This window comes from Scardinius erythrophthalmus (assembly GCF_964197995.2).
Source record: "Scardinius erythrophthalmus genome assembly, chromosome: 6".
Taxonomy (NCBI): domain Eukaryota; kingdom Metazoa; phylum Chordata; class Actinopteri; order Cypriniformes; family Leuciscidae; genus Scardinius; species Scardinius erythrophthalmus.
Genome location: NC_138226.1, coordinates 7089485 through 7104646, shown reverse-complemented (window position 1 = coordinate 7104646; position 15162 = coordinate 7089485). Strand labels below are relative to the sequence as shown.

General features: G+C 38.1%; 1 protein-coding gene across 6 annotated transcripts in view; it reads left to right on the top strand.

The window, feature by feature from the left end:
• Positions 1 to 12080, top strand: part of traf3ip1 (TNF receptor-associated factor 3 interacting protein 1) — a 31090-nt gene extending 19010 nt beyond the window's left edge. For 3 of the 6 annotated variants that reach the window (XM_081368273.1, XM_081368274.1, XM_081368272.1), the window contains 5 exons: positions 594 to 723; positions 809 to 845; positions 982 to 1055; positions 9677 to 9900; positions 10638 to 12071. In XM_081368273.1, the coding sequence (XP_081224399.1) occupies positions 594 to 723; positions 809 to 845; positions 982 to 1055; positions 9677 to 9900; positions 10638 to 10803 (631 nt within the window). In that variant the 3' untranslated portion in view covers positions 10804 to 12071. Of the gene's footprint in view, positions 1 to 593; positions 724 to 808; positions 846 to 981; positions 1056 to 2849; positions 2980 to 9676; positions 9901 to 10637 lie in introns of those variants that run through there. The other 3 variants (XM_081368276.1, XM_081368275.1, XM_081368277.1) reach the window with 2 other exon arrangements.
• The last annotated feature ends 3082 nt before the right edge of the window (positions 12081 to 15162 follow it).

Below are 15162 nucleotides of genomic sequence, written 5' to 3'. Positions count from 1 at the left end.
TAATTTTTTAAATTAAGGCATTAAGTTCAATTTCCAAAATATGATTTTTTATTCCTCCTTTTAGTCAACTTTAGCATGGGTGTATTCACTTATGCATTGCACTGTGTATATATAAGAAATTCTGAGTTGTGAGATGAAATGTCATTATTTTTATTCTGAGGAGAAAATAAGCTTCCAGTCTTCAGTGTCACTTGGTCCTTCAGAAGTCATTCTAATATGCTGATCTGGTGCTCAAGAAACATCTCTTTTTACTATCAAGGTTGAAAACATTTGTCTTGCTTAATGTTTTTGCTGAAACTGATAGAATTTTTATTTAAGGATTCTTTGATGAACGAAGTTTAAAAGAACAGCATTTATTTGAAAAAGAAATAGAAAAAATCTTTTGTTATATTGTAAATGTTTTTTTACATTTTTTTTTTTTTTTTTACATACATGCAGCAAACGTTCACTTTGCTGCATCCTTGCAAAAATTTTTTTGATTTCTTTAAAAAAAACTGATCCCAAACTTTTGAACAGTAGTGTATGATAAAAATACATCAGTGTTTATTTAGAAAAAAAAGAAGTTGAATTTAAGCATGACTGGGTATTCTCAGGCTGGGCAGTGGCAAGACCCCCGCAACGGTCATTTTGGATGACAAGAAGCTTTCTGAAGATGAGGATGAGGAAGATGGGCATTTTGTAGTGGAGGCAGTTCCGCCTCCCCCTGACATACCGGAAATGGAGGTAGTGAAGGCAGGCTCTCTATATGCATGTAGTATTTCAGTAAAAAATCTGCATGATTCAGACTCCATTTACTTCTTTATTACAGCGTAATTCACTTGAACTGCAAGGGGATGACAAACATGGTAAGCCATGTCCAATAATACAAATAAAAATTCAAAAATGATGATTGTTGTGAATTAACCTTTTAAAGACACACTTGAGAAACAAATATATATGCGAAAATCATAAACGATTGAATGGTTTTCATTTTGTTCATAGGTGGGCTTGTGAAAAAAATCCTGGAGACAAAAAAAGACTATGAATCATCTCCATCCACAAAGTCAAAAGAACAGGTATGACATTGTTTTAAGCTCCTGGTTGTTCCCGTTAATACCACTAGGTGGCGGTGCTATTCCATCTTACACTGTCCATGTTTTGTTGTTTTTTTTAACAACAAAATTCCAGTAACATGAGTAAATGCATTTCAAAATCTCTTCATCAAGGGAATAAGCATTTTTTGTGCTCTAAACAATACTTCAGGGATGTGTCTGTCTCTCTTTTTATTTCCAAAGCCTGACCCAGTGCACTGTCAGTTTACTAAAGAAAGCAACTTTGCAAATGGAGTGGAGAAATGTAATTGCAGTCCCTCAGAGGCATTGAAGTGTTATTCTGTTCCACCGAGCTTAAATAATTAGGGTAAAATAAGCATGATGGCTCCGTACTTGCTGTTTAGATATTTTTGTGGTTAACATTGTTAACAATTGTGGCCTGTTTGTTTGTGAATTTTGTTGGGTTTGGTTACTGCATTACAGATTGAAAACCAAGCTGTGCTGGTGACTTTTTATAAGCTTGCTTGTGATTTGTTTTAAGGTTAAAACTTTTTGGGGGATTTTATCCGAATTTTCAGTGTGGTTCAGGCTGTGCAGTTTTCTGTTCTAGCCATAAAATTTGTGGAAAGATTTTTCAGGACAAGTAGAAAATCATTGCCAATCTAAAGTGGTTCTTCATCAATGTCTTTCCAAATTTGTAGCTTGCTTTGGGCTAGGGGTGGTCGATATTGCAAAAATAACATACCACGATTCTTTTTCATGTTGTATTTTAAGACTATTTGTAAGTCACTGTGCAGTGCAGCCAAAATGTATTGTCTTATACAAATAAAAAATAATGACAGACCATTTAGGCCAAAGTAAGGGTGGGCAATACGATCAACATCTTATTATTATTTTATCTTTGTTATTAAAAATAAGAACAAAGGTGCAAATTACAAATAATAGGACAAATACAATATGAGATTGCTTATTAGGCTACCACAAGACCACTTTAGGACCTAATGCACAGATCTAATAAACTACTGACACGCATTTACTTAAGATATAAATGACTGTATTTATGTAATCCTTTAGTGAATTTGAGTTTAAAGTCCCCCTGTGGTGAAAATCAAGTTTTCAATGTTGTTCATATGTCTCTGTGGGGTTTTTAATATGCTTTAAGACAAACCATGTGCAAATTCATAAGTCGACACCATTGCTGAGTATTTTCTCCTTAAAACTGCAGTGAACCAAAGACAGGCTCAAAATGCAGTTTGAAATCGCTGGCGTTTCTGATGACACAAACTACCTTGTAACCAATCACGTCAACGTGTGATCCTCTGAGCTGGTGTGAGTGGAGGCGGGGCTAATTTGCATAGTCATAGAACCGTGTATACTAAATGAGGCAAGGGTGTAGTTACATTAAAAGCAATTTTAAGGCATGAAGAAATTCTTTTTCAAGGAAAAAAAAAAGCGTTTAAATGTGTCATTTTAGTGATCAAAGATGAGTTTTAAGGGATAAAAGTATTGACTACAGGCACAGGGGGACTTTAAGCACAATAAGATGCGGAAGAAAACTTCAGTATTCGCATGTTGTGTGACAGGCTTTTAGTGTGTGTGCGCTTCGAGTGTGCAAATAAAAAGTTTAACTGGCAAGGCTTTAAAAGACATGCAAATAATAAACTTTCATGATGGTGAAGAACTGCAATGTCGCGTGAGTGTAACCCCTCCGCTGCCTTACTAAGCGTGATGTGAATTTACGTCGCGTTGTACAGTTTGTTGGGACGGTGATGCCAGAACTGCAACGTGAATGTGCTTGAATGTGATCTCTCTTCAAAGGCAGATCGTGGAGACATTGATCGTTCACAATCTAAAATCGTGATATCGCACACCCCTTCTTTGGGCGCTTTGTGAGCCAGGGAAGATGGGAACAATGTGAATTGAGTGTTGAAGTCATCCTGTCCGTGCCCTGGTGGAAAGGGTGGTCTGTCCTGGGTGGTCCACACTTGCCGGAATGTACGCTCCGGTCTATCTGTCCGTCACTGGCTGTAGGCCTGATGGATGCAACGTTTGGTGATGGCCTTCATGCAGAACCCTCACCCCTTCACCCTGACTTCCCACCTTAGTCACATGTGAGTTGGCAGTAGGGACAAATAGAGATGTTGGGAATTTTGGCTCTGTTTCAGATTTCATACAACAGTTCTGGTTCTTTAATAATTCTTTAATTTAGGTTCTTTAATTGAATGATTCTTTTCAAGGACGAAAGAAAACAAACTTTATTTCATACTTTTCTCAGCTAGAACCTAAATAGCTATAATAAAACCTTTTTTATTTCTTTTTCAGCTTACATTCATTGTCATTCAAAAGTTTGCCTGCAGTTATTTTTTCTCTAAAAGAAATTAACACTTCTATTCAGCAATGGTGCATAAAAGGGACAGTAAAGATATTTATAATGTTACAAAAGATTTCTATTTCAAATAAACGCTGTTCTTTTGAACTTTCTATTCACTTTAAATTCAGTTTTTGTTTCCACAAAAATAATAAGCAGCACAACTGTTTTCAAAATTGATAATGTTTTTTATTTCTGCAGAAAAATTCAGCTCTGCCATCAATGGAACACATACCATTTTATATATATATATGTATATATATGTATATATCTATATCTATATATATATATATATATATATATATATATATATATATATATATATATATATATATATATATATATATATATATATATATATAATTTTTTAAATGTTTGAAATTGTAATAATATTTCACAATTTTACTATTTTTACTGTATTTTTTATACAGTGAGCATAAGATGTTCCTTTCAGAAACATTATAAATTCTTACTGACCCCAAATTATTATTTCTTCTCCATGTAATGAAAGTAAATTACGACTTTGATGTCAAACCTGAACTGGAGTTCCCATTACCTTTCCTTGCATGAAAAAGAGTGGTCAATACATTCTTCAACGTTTACAGATTTGGAAAGACATGAGGGTAAGTAAATTATCACAAAAGTTTCATTTAAATCGTTTGGTTACAGTCCTCAGTGAACAGACGTGAGCTCTGTGTGCTTTGCCGCCGGCGAGATCTGGTTTGGTGTTCAAACTCAACCGCACACAGTAAGCTGCTCCCAGCTGGCCCTTACAGCGAGCGCTTCTCCCTCCTGTGTTCTTGATTTCAAAACAATCAGACTGGATTTCCTTTCAATCCCAAATAATTAAATTAGATTTCCCCCCATCAGACACAGGCCAACTCCAGGCTGGAACCTGAGCACTGCATGGCGCGCTCCCCTAATTGACTTAATTTAGCCTCATCAGCTTTCTAAATTCTTTGTCTTAATTGCGGGGCATGAAATGGGCGTGCGTTTTTGGGGTAGTACATGTTAACTGGCACTCCGCACCTCTCCTGTCTAGTCAGCTGTATGAAAAAGAAACCTGTAATGACTTCCTTCCTGACTTGAAAGGGGGCTGAAGGTCAACGCAATAAAGCGGCTGCTCTCCTGTAATCACGGTGTAGCATCCAGGGTTAAAAATGTAAATATTGAGCTTCCTTATCCTCCTCAACAGGTTTGAAGTTACAGCGCTCATAAATCACTTCACAAATATGAGCTTTCGCTCTCAGATCTCTCCATGATTTTGAGTTTACGGTGATCCCCACATCAAGTACGGATGACTTAATCTCTTCGGAATGACCACAGAATTTAGAGTTTTGACTATTAGTAATTCCAAAGGTGAAACAGAGCCAATGACTCATTCTGTGACTTTATTAGCTTGAGCTTTCCGTTCCGCTTCGTAAGTGAAGATTTAGCTCGCCGGGGTCGACAGAACTTCATTTATCAAGATCTGCTAGACGTAATATTTTTCATTTGACTGAAACAACAGGCCGGATGCAATATTATGATGGGCCGTTTCCTATCACGGTGCGTTTTGCTGAAGAATTTGCCGTACATTTTGCAGCTGACCTCTGTTGTGACCTTCCAGATCACGTGTATATTATTGTAAGATATTTCTTGTGGGGCGTCTTTTTTGTTTTGAGAGTATTGGCCCCTGACAGCAGCTGCGTTTTCATAAGCATTTTTTTCCCTCTTCCCTTTCCCCTCTTTTGCGCAATCAAATTAGCCTGATGAAGGTTTGCAATGTATAAATAAACCCCATGGCACACAAATGGATGGCTGTTGAGTGAACACCACACCACTCTGCCGAACGGGCAAGAAAAAAAATAGTCATCCCTTCAAGCCTGTGTCTTTGTAAACATCTACCTTTTTTGTTGGATATGTAAAGGAAATGACTCTTGTGGCATTCCTCAACGTTTTGCCCTCATCGAGAGACGATTGACATCCCCGTGGAATGATCCAAAGGTTACGTTGAAATACCACGATTCAAGTCTCTGACGTCTGATTGCATAATTGGTTGCATTTTAGCCTATCATTTCAGTCTTTCCACTCTCTGGTTCTCATAAGTCGAACTGTCATACACTGTGGTTCTGTGGTGTTCTGCTTAGCACGCAAGTGCAGGATGGTGATCTCAGCGGTGACCCCCACGGGGACGAACTGACCCTTCCATCCTGTGTATACCACTCCGCCTCTCTGCACTTCACTTCATCCCAGCTATTTTTATGATGTTGCTGGACGGGGCCCCGAGTTTTCCCCGAGGAGGAAACCCCTAAACATTGCTAAACAATTAATCTTTCCCCTTTGAGTCCTTGTTGGACCCACCATGGAGCAATATACCAGTAGCAAGCTGTCTAAAAAGGACTTTGCCATTGAAGCCACTGTCCATGTTAAACTCTTTCACCGTGTAGTTTAAATAAAATCCTCTGTAAAGAATAATGCATTTTGGTCATTTTAACTGCTTATGCATACTCAAAAGAAATGCAACAGCATCTCACAGTTTTTTAGCATCCCAAGAGTAATTTTTTAAGAAAGCATGTTAAAGTAGTTCTGATCTGTAAGTGAAATATGTTAAAGTGTACAGCCGATACATTGACTTTAGCCAATCAGAATGCAAAGTACAACCCAAAATGCTATTTAAAAAAAATAAATTTGATCGATCATACCTGATCATACCTCCCCTCCTGAAAACTAATCTGAAAACGTTCCCAATGCAAACTAGGGGTGAGCGTTATACAGGGTAAAACGAGAAACTGGTAGAAATATGTTAACCGGTATACATAATTTGTTTATCGTTTCTATTGCAGTTATGTCAGTGTTTGCTGCAATGATGACTCGGCACCAGTATACAAAATCATGTTTCCCAGATTAGTGAATGTAATTTTGCAGTCTGAATACGTAGTGATAAAGACTGTGCACGCCCTTCTATTAAGTTATCCTGTCCTCACAAGCTGCACACAAAAACAAACAAAATGCCAGTGTAGTCCAATTCACAAACAAATTTAATGATTTTTTAATGATTATTTTCACTCAAGTTACTGTTTTGAATCAATCTGACAAATAACTCACTGAATTCATCAGAGCAGTTACGCAAACATCTGACTCTCACCAAACTGCTAGTTATCCTTACTTTCACTGATGTCCGTTTCAAAATGAAGCAATTTTTGTGTACTTGTGAAAATGTACTTAATTTGTGACTGGTTGTGTGGAACTGATCCTCCACTAAGTTTGGCTGTCATGTTTACATGTAGCCTACCTGTCTGTGCCCGTTCTGTCTTTAAGTACTTTAACTGAAGAAAATGCTCCTCACACTAAACTTCATAACTAAAAAAATTAAATAAAAAAATCTAAATCTATAATTTTTTGAAAGGTTTAAAATGTATCTGTAAGAAAAATGTTTGCTTATATCACCCACCCCAATGCAAATGTTCACATCTTGAAGATACATTTTTTGACACTAGAAGTAGCAAACTAAACTGCAGTTTTGGGGACGGGACTGCATGTCTGTCCAAACAGTGATAGACGAGGGGAGTGTTTGCCATTTTTTTCCCCATTTCTGTTTGATGCTGCTAGTGGCGAATAAATTACTCGCTTCATATTTAAAGTTTGTCATACTTGTCCTAACAGAAAAAAAACTGTTCTCATTTGCAAGCCCAGTTTATCTCACGAATCGCGTTTGAACTCAAAGTTTCAGATCCGCAGAACCGTGCCGCAGCAAAGTGAATGCTTCTCAAGTTCATCGTTCTCAGGAGGATTGCAATTCTGTGATTTTCTTTGCCAGAGCTCTCATTTGAAAGAGTGCTGCTCTGCTTTATTTTGTAGTTTTTCATTAGCACTCTATTAATCATGCATTTTGCATGCATTGCTTCATTAAGCAAATTGGGCTTGCAGCTGAAGGCTTAGATCCACATAGCGGGGTAATGAGGCATCCCGATGCAAGAGGCTTCGGCCCAATGCATCAGCGTCTCTGGAAGCCACCTGACTCAGGCACACCGACTCCACGTCCCGTTTGTGTCACTGTTCGAGATAATGGGAAAACCTGTCCTCAGCTGCCTCGCGCAAAACAAATATTTTTCTTGGGTCCGACTGAAGAGAGGGGAAAACGAGAGCCCCTATAAACGATTGATTTATGTCCTCTGAGACAGAAAGCCTGAGTTTTTCTTTTCTTTTCGACTGAGGGGTGAGGTGCAGGAGGACGGCAAACAGAGCGAATCTGGCCTGGCCTTCGCGCTCCACGAACAGTGAGCCGAATGTGCTCGCCGGTGTTTGTGTAGAGGGGGTGTTTAAGGGCCAGAGAAACCACCCACATTGCAGACAACTATTAGACATTTCAATCTGAACGCACTTGTAAACCACAGAGAGAGGGGGGGGGGGTGAATTTAGTCTTTCTTCTCAGACGTTTGTTACGAGTCCTAGAGAAAAGCAACATAGTTAACCTTTGAAGTGTTTGCAATATAGTTACCGGACTCTGTAAAGTTTTAACAATAAACTTTTGGTTTCAAAACTTGGATGATTAGAGCCCGGCTCTTTATGAAAATATTTTCAGATTTCAAATCTTAATAGCGTTTGACCCACTGTTTATCTACCTAGTACTATGTGATAATTGTATTTATATTACATTGGTCTATAAGAATTATTTGAAATTTATACAATAATATGAATAATTTTAAACCAAATTATATGTGTGTGTGAAAACATAGATTATTTATTGATTATAGGGTTACGAATTGATCCATTGAATTGCATAAGACTTACCAATACGAACACCATTTTGGCTTCTGAAGTTTAAGTCACAGATGTTATTAAACCACCTGTCTTAACACTCTCATACTCACAAATCGAGTGAGTGTGAGAGAGAGAGAGAGAGAGAGAGGGATTGTGAAACTGGTGTAATGAGGCTTAATTGCCAGATAAAAAGCTAGTTAAAATCAGCAAGATATTTACAATATTGCTTAGTTGTATATTGCCAGAAAAATCATTGCATATATATCCATTATATCTATCTCACCTTTTGAAGAGTTCATGTAATGCTCTTGTCTATTTTGATAAGGACGTTTCTGGTAATTGTATTGTCATGTAGCTCAGGTTTGACATGTTCTGCCTTAGAAAGGAAGATGTTAGTGTTTGTGGCCATAATGGCATGAATTGCTTGTGCAGTTCAGCTTGAAACAAGGTAAATGTGAAGTAGTTGTTACCAAATACTGTTGTAAAATAACTTTGCTGCCATTGCCTGTTACTAAAATAAACAAAGTCATGCCTTGCATGAGGGTGTGTGTGTGTGTGTGTGTCTGAGTGGGACGGAGGCAGTAAGAGTAAAGCCTGTTTGGCCTAGTGCCACACACAGCCTGTGGCCCCAGCTGAGTAAATAGACACAGGCCCCGTGTGCCAGGGGGGCCTTCTTGTGCTTGGCTGAAGGGTGACTGGGGCACACCAGGACCCCCCAACCACACCGCATACAGAGGAGGCCTTCAGTAACCACTCACTCATATTATGGATCCCATGTCTCTTTCGTTTTGATCTTTATATACATTGCAAGGTTTGTATAATTCCTGCCTTGAAATTCTAAACATTTGTAGCCTTGACATTGAAAACCCACTAAATGCAGACTTCTCCCTGGTGCTTTTTCCCCCAAAAAGTATATTGTTGGTAGGTATAGATTTCCTCTAACCTCATTCATCTACAGCATACATCTGAAGTGCTCCCTCGTGGGAGTGACTTCCCACTAGTCATTTTTCAGCTGTAAGCTTAATTTACACAGTCGCTTGAGAATCAGAGGAAGCGAGTGGCCATTAACAGCCCAGACGACTCAACTCTTAAAGGGATAGTTCACCCACAAATGAACATTTCATCATCATTCATTCACCATCATGTCATTCCAAACCTGTATTTCATTTGTGGAGCGTAAAATAATTTTGTGAAGAACATTTCGACTGGAACATTGGAACCCACTTACTTTCATTGTATGAACAGAAAGCACAGAGACATTTTTAAAAATATCTTCTTTTGTGTTCTGTTGAAGAAAAAATGTCATACAGGTTTGGAATGACATGAGGACAAGTATATGATTCTCATCCAAATGCAAAGCCAGGTATACAAAAGATAATTGTCGTCTTGTGTTATATGTCGTCCTACAGCATGTTGACAACGGATTACAGAGAAATGCATGTCATTGAGATTTCAGTAAAAAGTCAGGAGGTGTGACATTGTTTTGAGACGGCTATTGTTGATCTGTTTCCTGTGGTTCCGTCTCTCTCTGCAGGATCGGACGCTGGTGTCGGAGGTGTCTCGTAAGAAAGAACGAGAACTGGTGGCGAAGGAGATTGAGCGCTTGCGTTCGTCCATACAGACGGTGTGCCGTAGCGCTCTGCCCTTGGGCAAAATCATGGACTACATTCAGGAGGATATGGACTCCATGCAGAATGAATTGCAGACTTGGCGCAAAGAGAACAAGGAGAACGCACAGGCTCTGTTACAGGAACAAAGGTGCACATTCATATTAGCTCAGTGAACTGCCTTGTTGTCTTCTGCCTACGTAAGCAGCATCCTAACTAAAGTGATTGATTTGGAACGCTCTGCATGATAAGCAGAATCTCAGTTGTCTTTCAAATAAATGCTCCTCATGCAATCGCACAGGAGTTGACTTAAAATTGATTTCAAGTTGAGCTAAAAGCCAGTGTTCTAATAAGCATAAAAGTAGTCCATTTTGACTTTGATTATATTTATTAAACAATTTTGGTCAATAAATGTTTTGTTTTTTTACTTTATAATTTACTTTACAATTTTAGCATTTATTTTATAATTTTTTCTTTTTTTTTTCTTTTTTTTTTTAGTGTCCATTAACATATATATACATATATACACAATATATATATATATATTTAATGGCCAATCGCTTCCTCTGATTATTTTATATATATATATATTTTTTTTTTATTATTATTATTATTATTATTATTATTTGTTTTATTTTGTAATTATTTTTTTTTTTTTATAAATGTTAACAATTACATTATCATTATTATTATTATTATTATTTGTTTGTTTGTTGCAAAATTGGCCACCCTATTGGTTACTGGCCATTACGTACAAATAATTATCTTCAGGATCAGCTATAATAACTCTCAATCAATGCATCTCAATCTTTATCATGATTGAGATATCCAAACGCTTTGATTAGTCTCGTTCTTTTGTGTTAAACCGTTACTCTGTCTATGTCTCAGAATCACGGACACCGTTGTGGAACCTCTGAAGTCCGAGCTCGCTGAACTGGAGCAGTTAATCAAAGACCAGCAGGACAAGATCTGTGCAGTCAAGTCCAACATCCTGAAGAACGAGGAGAAGATCCAGAAGATGGTATCCAGCATCACTTTCTCCTCACAAACATGAATATCAACACATCCTAAATGATAGCTGAAGCACTGAGCAGTGGTGAGAGCTCCTGTTAATAGGCCTGATGTCTTGAGCCGGCACTGGAGAGACTTCAGAAGGTCAGGAATCGCCCTCCTCAAACCCCCTTCAAGTAAGGTGCCTTCTGTAAGACCCAGGATCTGTTTGCGGTGGTCCACACTCGCACGTCTGCAGTAGATTTGCACTTGTCACTTACTTGAGAGATAAATGTGTGGTCACCATAGTGATGTGTCCTGTATTTTTTTTTTAAATGATCTCCATATTCTCTTGGGAAAGCAGACTGACTCGATAATTTTATTTTTATTTTGTTTTTCCATTCAGACTGACAGGCTTTTGTCTCACAAGAGAACCTTGGCAATGATTATAATCGGCAATGATATATGATTATATATTTGTATGTATATACTGTATGTGTGCATAGACACAGTTCACATACATATATATAATTTAAGCAATAAAGATGACCTTTAGAATTGCCAAAAATTGGAGACACTACACGCGCACCTATGCACTTTGACCGTCATACAGCACATCATTTACCTGTACACATTAAAAACCTCTCAAGTAGCTTAATGTAAGTTTTAAGGAATGATATGAGATGGCATGAATGTGTTTCAAGTCAATTCATCGTGTAAGTCAAGAAATGTACCCTGATCAAATGTACTTGTGTATATTTCAAATTCATATAAATAATGGAAAATGTTCAACTGATATTTCATTTAAAAAAAGAAAGAAAAACACTTAAAAACTTGCTGAAACACTTTTTAGAGGGCTGTTGAGAGTTTTCTACTGCAATCTGAGATCCATGAAGCAATTATTGCATTGAAAATTTCTATTTTGATATAGAAGTGTGTGCAAAACTGTGTTAGACTGTGTTAGATGAAGCAATAACAGGTCGGATCTGTCGAAGTTGATCAGCTGGTCAAGCACAACATTAGTCACAAGTCACACTTTATGGATACTGTGGTGACCATGCAACGGCAAACTTTAATAAACAGATTATACACTACGTCAGTATTATCAGCTGAACACTATGTCACAAAATACTGTTTGCTATTTATTAAAATCAACTTAAACGTCAATAAATTATCAGTTACTTTGTAAAAGAGCCGACCATATACACTGTAAACGATTTTTACCACATCCATACTTTTTGCTGTACATTTTGTGTATATGTTGTTTGTATCATAGTTCACAAATGAATATTAATTTTGTAGTGAAGTCTAATAAACAGTTACATTTCTGTTAAAAGTGTGAATTGTGACCGATTTACAGTGCATACAGTTTGGAAAATGTCTTGTTTGTGCTATGTTGGTGCCAAACAGGAATGCAAGTTAAGAGGACATAACATTGGCGCAACATGGGAAAGGAATACAGCACAGCATGTTATGTTAAACAGAACACACTATGCAATGAGAAAGATTCAAATATCATATCAGATTGCATGTTTTTATTCAGAATAAAAGCAGATATTTTGCATTTAAAGCCAATTTTATATATATATCACAATTTCAAAAGTTGGGGTCGGTAAGAATTTAAAATGTGATTAAAAGAAGTCTATTATGCTGCCTTTATTTGACAAAAAATACAGTAAAAACGGTTATATCGTGAAAAATTATTACAATTTCAAATATATATTTTCTATTTGAATATATTTTAAAATGTGATTTATTTCCTGTGATGCAAAGCTGAATTTTCAGCATCATTACTCCAGTCTTCAGTGTCACATGATCCTTTAGAAATTATTCTAATATGATGATTAGATCCTCAAGAAAAAAATCTTGACAACAATTCTGCTTAATATTATTGTGGAAACTGTAATGCATTTGTTTCAGGATTCTTTGATGAACAACATTTTTGAACATTACAAATGTCTTTACTGTCACTTTTGATCAATTTAAAATTGCTGAATAAATTGTATTCATCACACTGGAAAGGTCACTCAAACGCATTGCATTGTGGGAAGCAACGCCTCGCAGTATACGTCGATGTTCTGCAATTATAGTAGTGTTCTATTCTGAACAGTCATTATTTTTCCAATTCTGTTTGATGGTGCCAGTGACACAAGAATTACACACGTCATCTTTAAGTAAACATTGCAACATTTTAATGACCGTTTTCAATTGCATTTCAGAGCTGCGATAAACATGCCAAGTGAATGTTTTTGACGAGTTCACAAAAAGGCCTGGACGTGTTTAACGTGTCACACACCGCGCTTTGGAAAGCTGACCCGGTGGGACATAGCGAAAACACTGAATAACATTTTAAAAGCCTGTATCAGCACATCAGTTTTGATTTTTATTCTGGCGGAGCTTGAAACAGCTGCACCGCAGGCTCACACGCACATACAGCGGGAGCACTCGATCGTCTATTGAGTAACAGTTGGCTTGGGCATTTGGAGGCCCTTGAAAACCTGGGCACCTGCCTGAGATCTCTGAGCGAACGTTTGGATTAGGTCAGAGTGAACAGGCCACGTGCTCTTTTGTCCGAGTGTTTGTCCGAGTGTTCTCCTGCTGTGGGCCCTGGAGAAAACACCAGCCGGAGGGTCCTTGGGACTGTCAGAAATGATTGTGCCGCTTCAGCAAGAAGACCGCTGAACAGGTGGAACTTGTGTTCTTCGGTTTCCTCCATTAAATGCTCTATAAGTCCTTTTTTATTTTACTTTTGGTCAAAAGTAACTAAATGCACTGTAACCAGCAGAGAAAATGCTTTAGTGTATGACCTCCAGGAAGAGCCAGTCTGTCATTAAAATGCTATTTTCAAAGATCATTTTTTTTCTGAAAAGTAAACCTCAATACATTATTACGATTGCTCCTATTTAGTGTAAGCGATTCAAACAAAACCACAAACCATAAATATTAAACTTCAGCATGTAACTTGTCCTGCACAGTTTATGCTACATTGTGCGCTGTGTTAAGAAGAGGTGATGCTACTTTACTCAAATGTTTTGAATTGGCGAACCATAAAACAGATAAAAAAACTGAGCCTGATCTAAATCAGAACCAGAACATTTTAACAATGGCCAAGTGTAACGAAGGTCTGCTAGTAAGAACTGTGCATGTAAACCTCACTCCCCTGGCCTCAAGAGGTGCGCTAGCAACTGATGCTAGAGACTGTGGTCTTTAGCATCCTTGTTAGCGCGCCCACCTACCATGCTAGAAATGCTGCTTCGAATCCCGCTCAGAGCGGTGCAAGTAGAACCGGAGGGGTTACGTTGGTGCCGTGACCCGGATGGGAGTGAGGTTTAGGGGGATAAGTGTAACAAGCCAGCTAGTAAGAGCTGTGCAGGTAACCCTCACTCCCCTGGCCTCAAGAGGCGCGCTAGCGACTGATGCTAGAGACTGCGGCCTTGTTAGCATGTCCGTCTTCCATGCTGGAAACGTTGGTTTTGAATCCTGCTTGGAGCATTGCAAGTAGAACTGGAGGTTTTACACAAGCAACCACATAGCAATCCTAAAAGACACTAAGAACACTTTAGCCACACATGCTGAAAATCACCCAAAAACCCTAGCAATGGCAAAGCAACAAGCTAAAACCACCCAGAACACATTGGCAACTTCATAGCAATCTAATGGCTACAGTTATTGTGTAGGCAAATTTTGCACAGGCAAGGCTCAGAATAAAAAAATTAAAATGTGGCAAAACTATTGTATTAATAGGCATATTTCAGCCCAAATCTGTATAATTATGAGATCTCAACAGTGTCAGCTGAATGACTTGCTGAACGAGACAGCTCTCTGACTGATGTCTCCTATTTTCCTGCACAGAGTAGCTTGTGTTTAGAGAGTTGTGCGTTGTAGCTCCTTACAGTCCAGTTCTCTTCAGAGACACATGGGGCCATCAGGCTCTCTGTTTATTTTTAAAGCCCGCAGGCCAGCGTACATGCTTCATCTGTCGTCAGGCAGCAATACGGCATGCGTCTGCGGCTCTTCAGTGTAAACTTCCAACAATGACCGGCTCAAGTCACCTACCACAGTTACAGAGATTCAAGCTTTGGTCCACACCGCACTGGACTGAACTCTCCTCGGGTCTCTGAGACAACGAGCAGAAGGTCAGTGAGTATGTGTGTGAATCTCAGGAAAACTGTCAGAAACATGTTCAGGTTCAGCTCTCCCCTCAGAAAGCAAGATTATTGTAAATGTTCATTATTGACATGGTATATGTGGTACTGCCTTTAATTAAATCTGATTTAAATGTAAAACAAAAATAATAATAATCATTGTGTAGCAGTACATGGGGGGAAGACTACAGTAATGACAATCCCCATATAAAATAATGGGAATTGCAAATATCCTCAATATAAAATATATGGCTATATTACAGTAAAGACATCTTGGT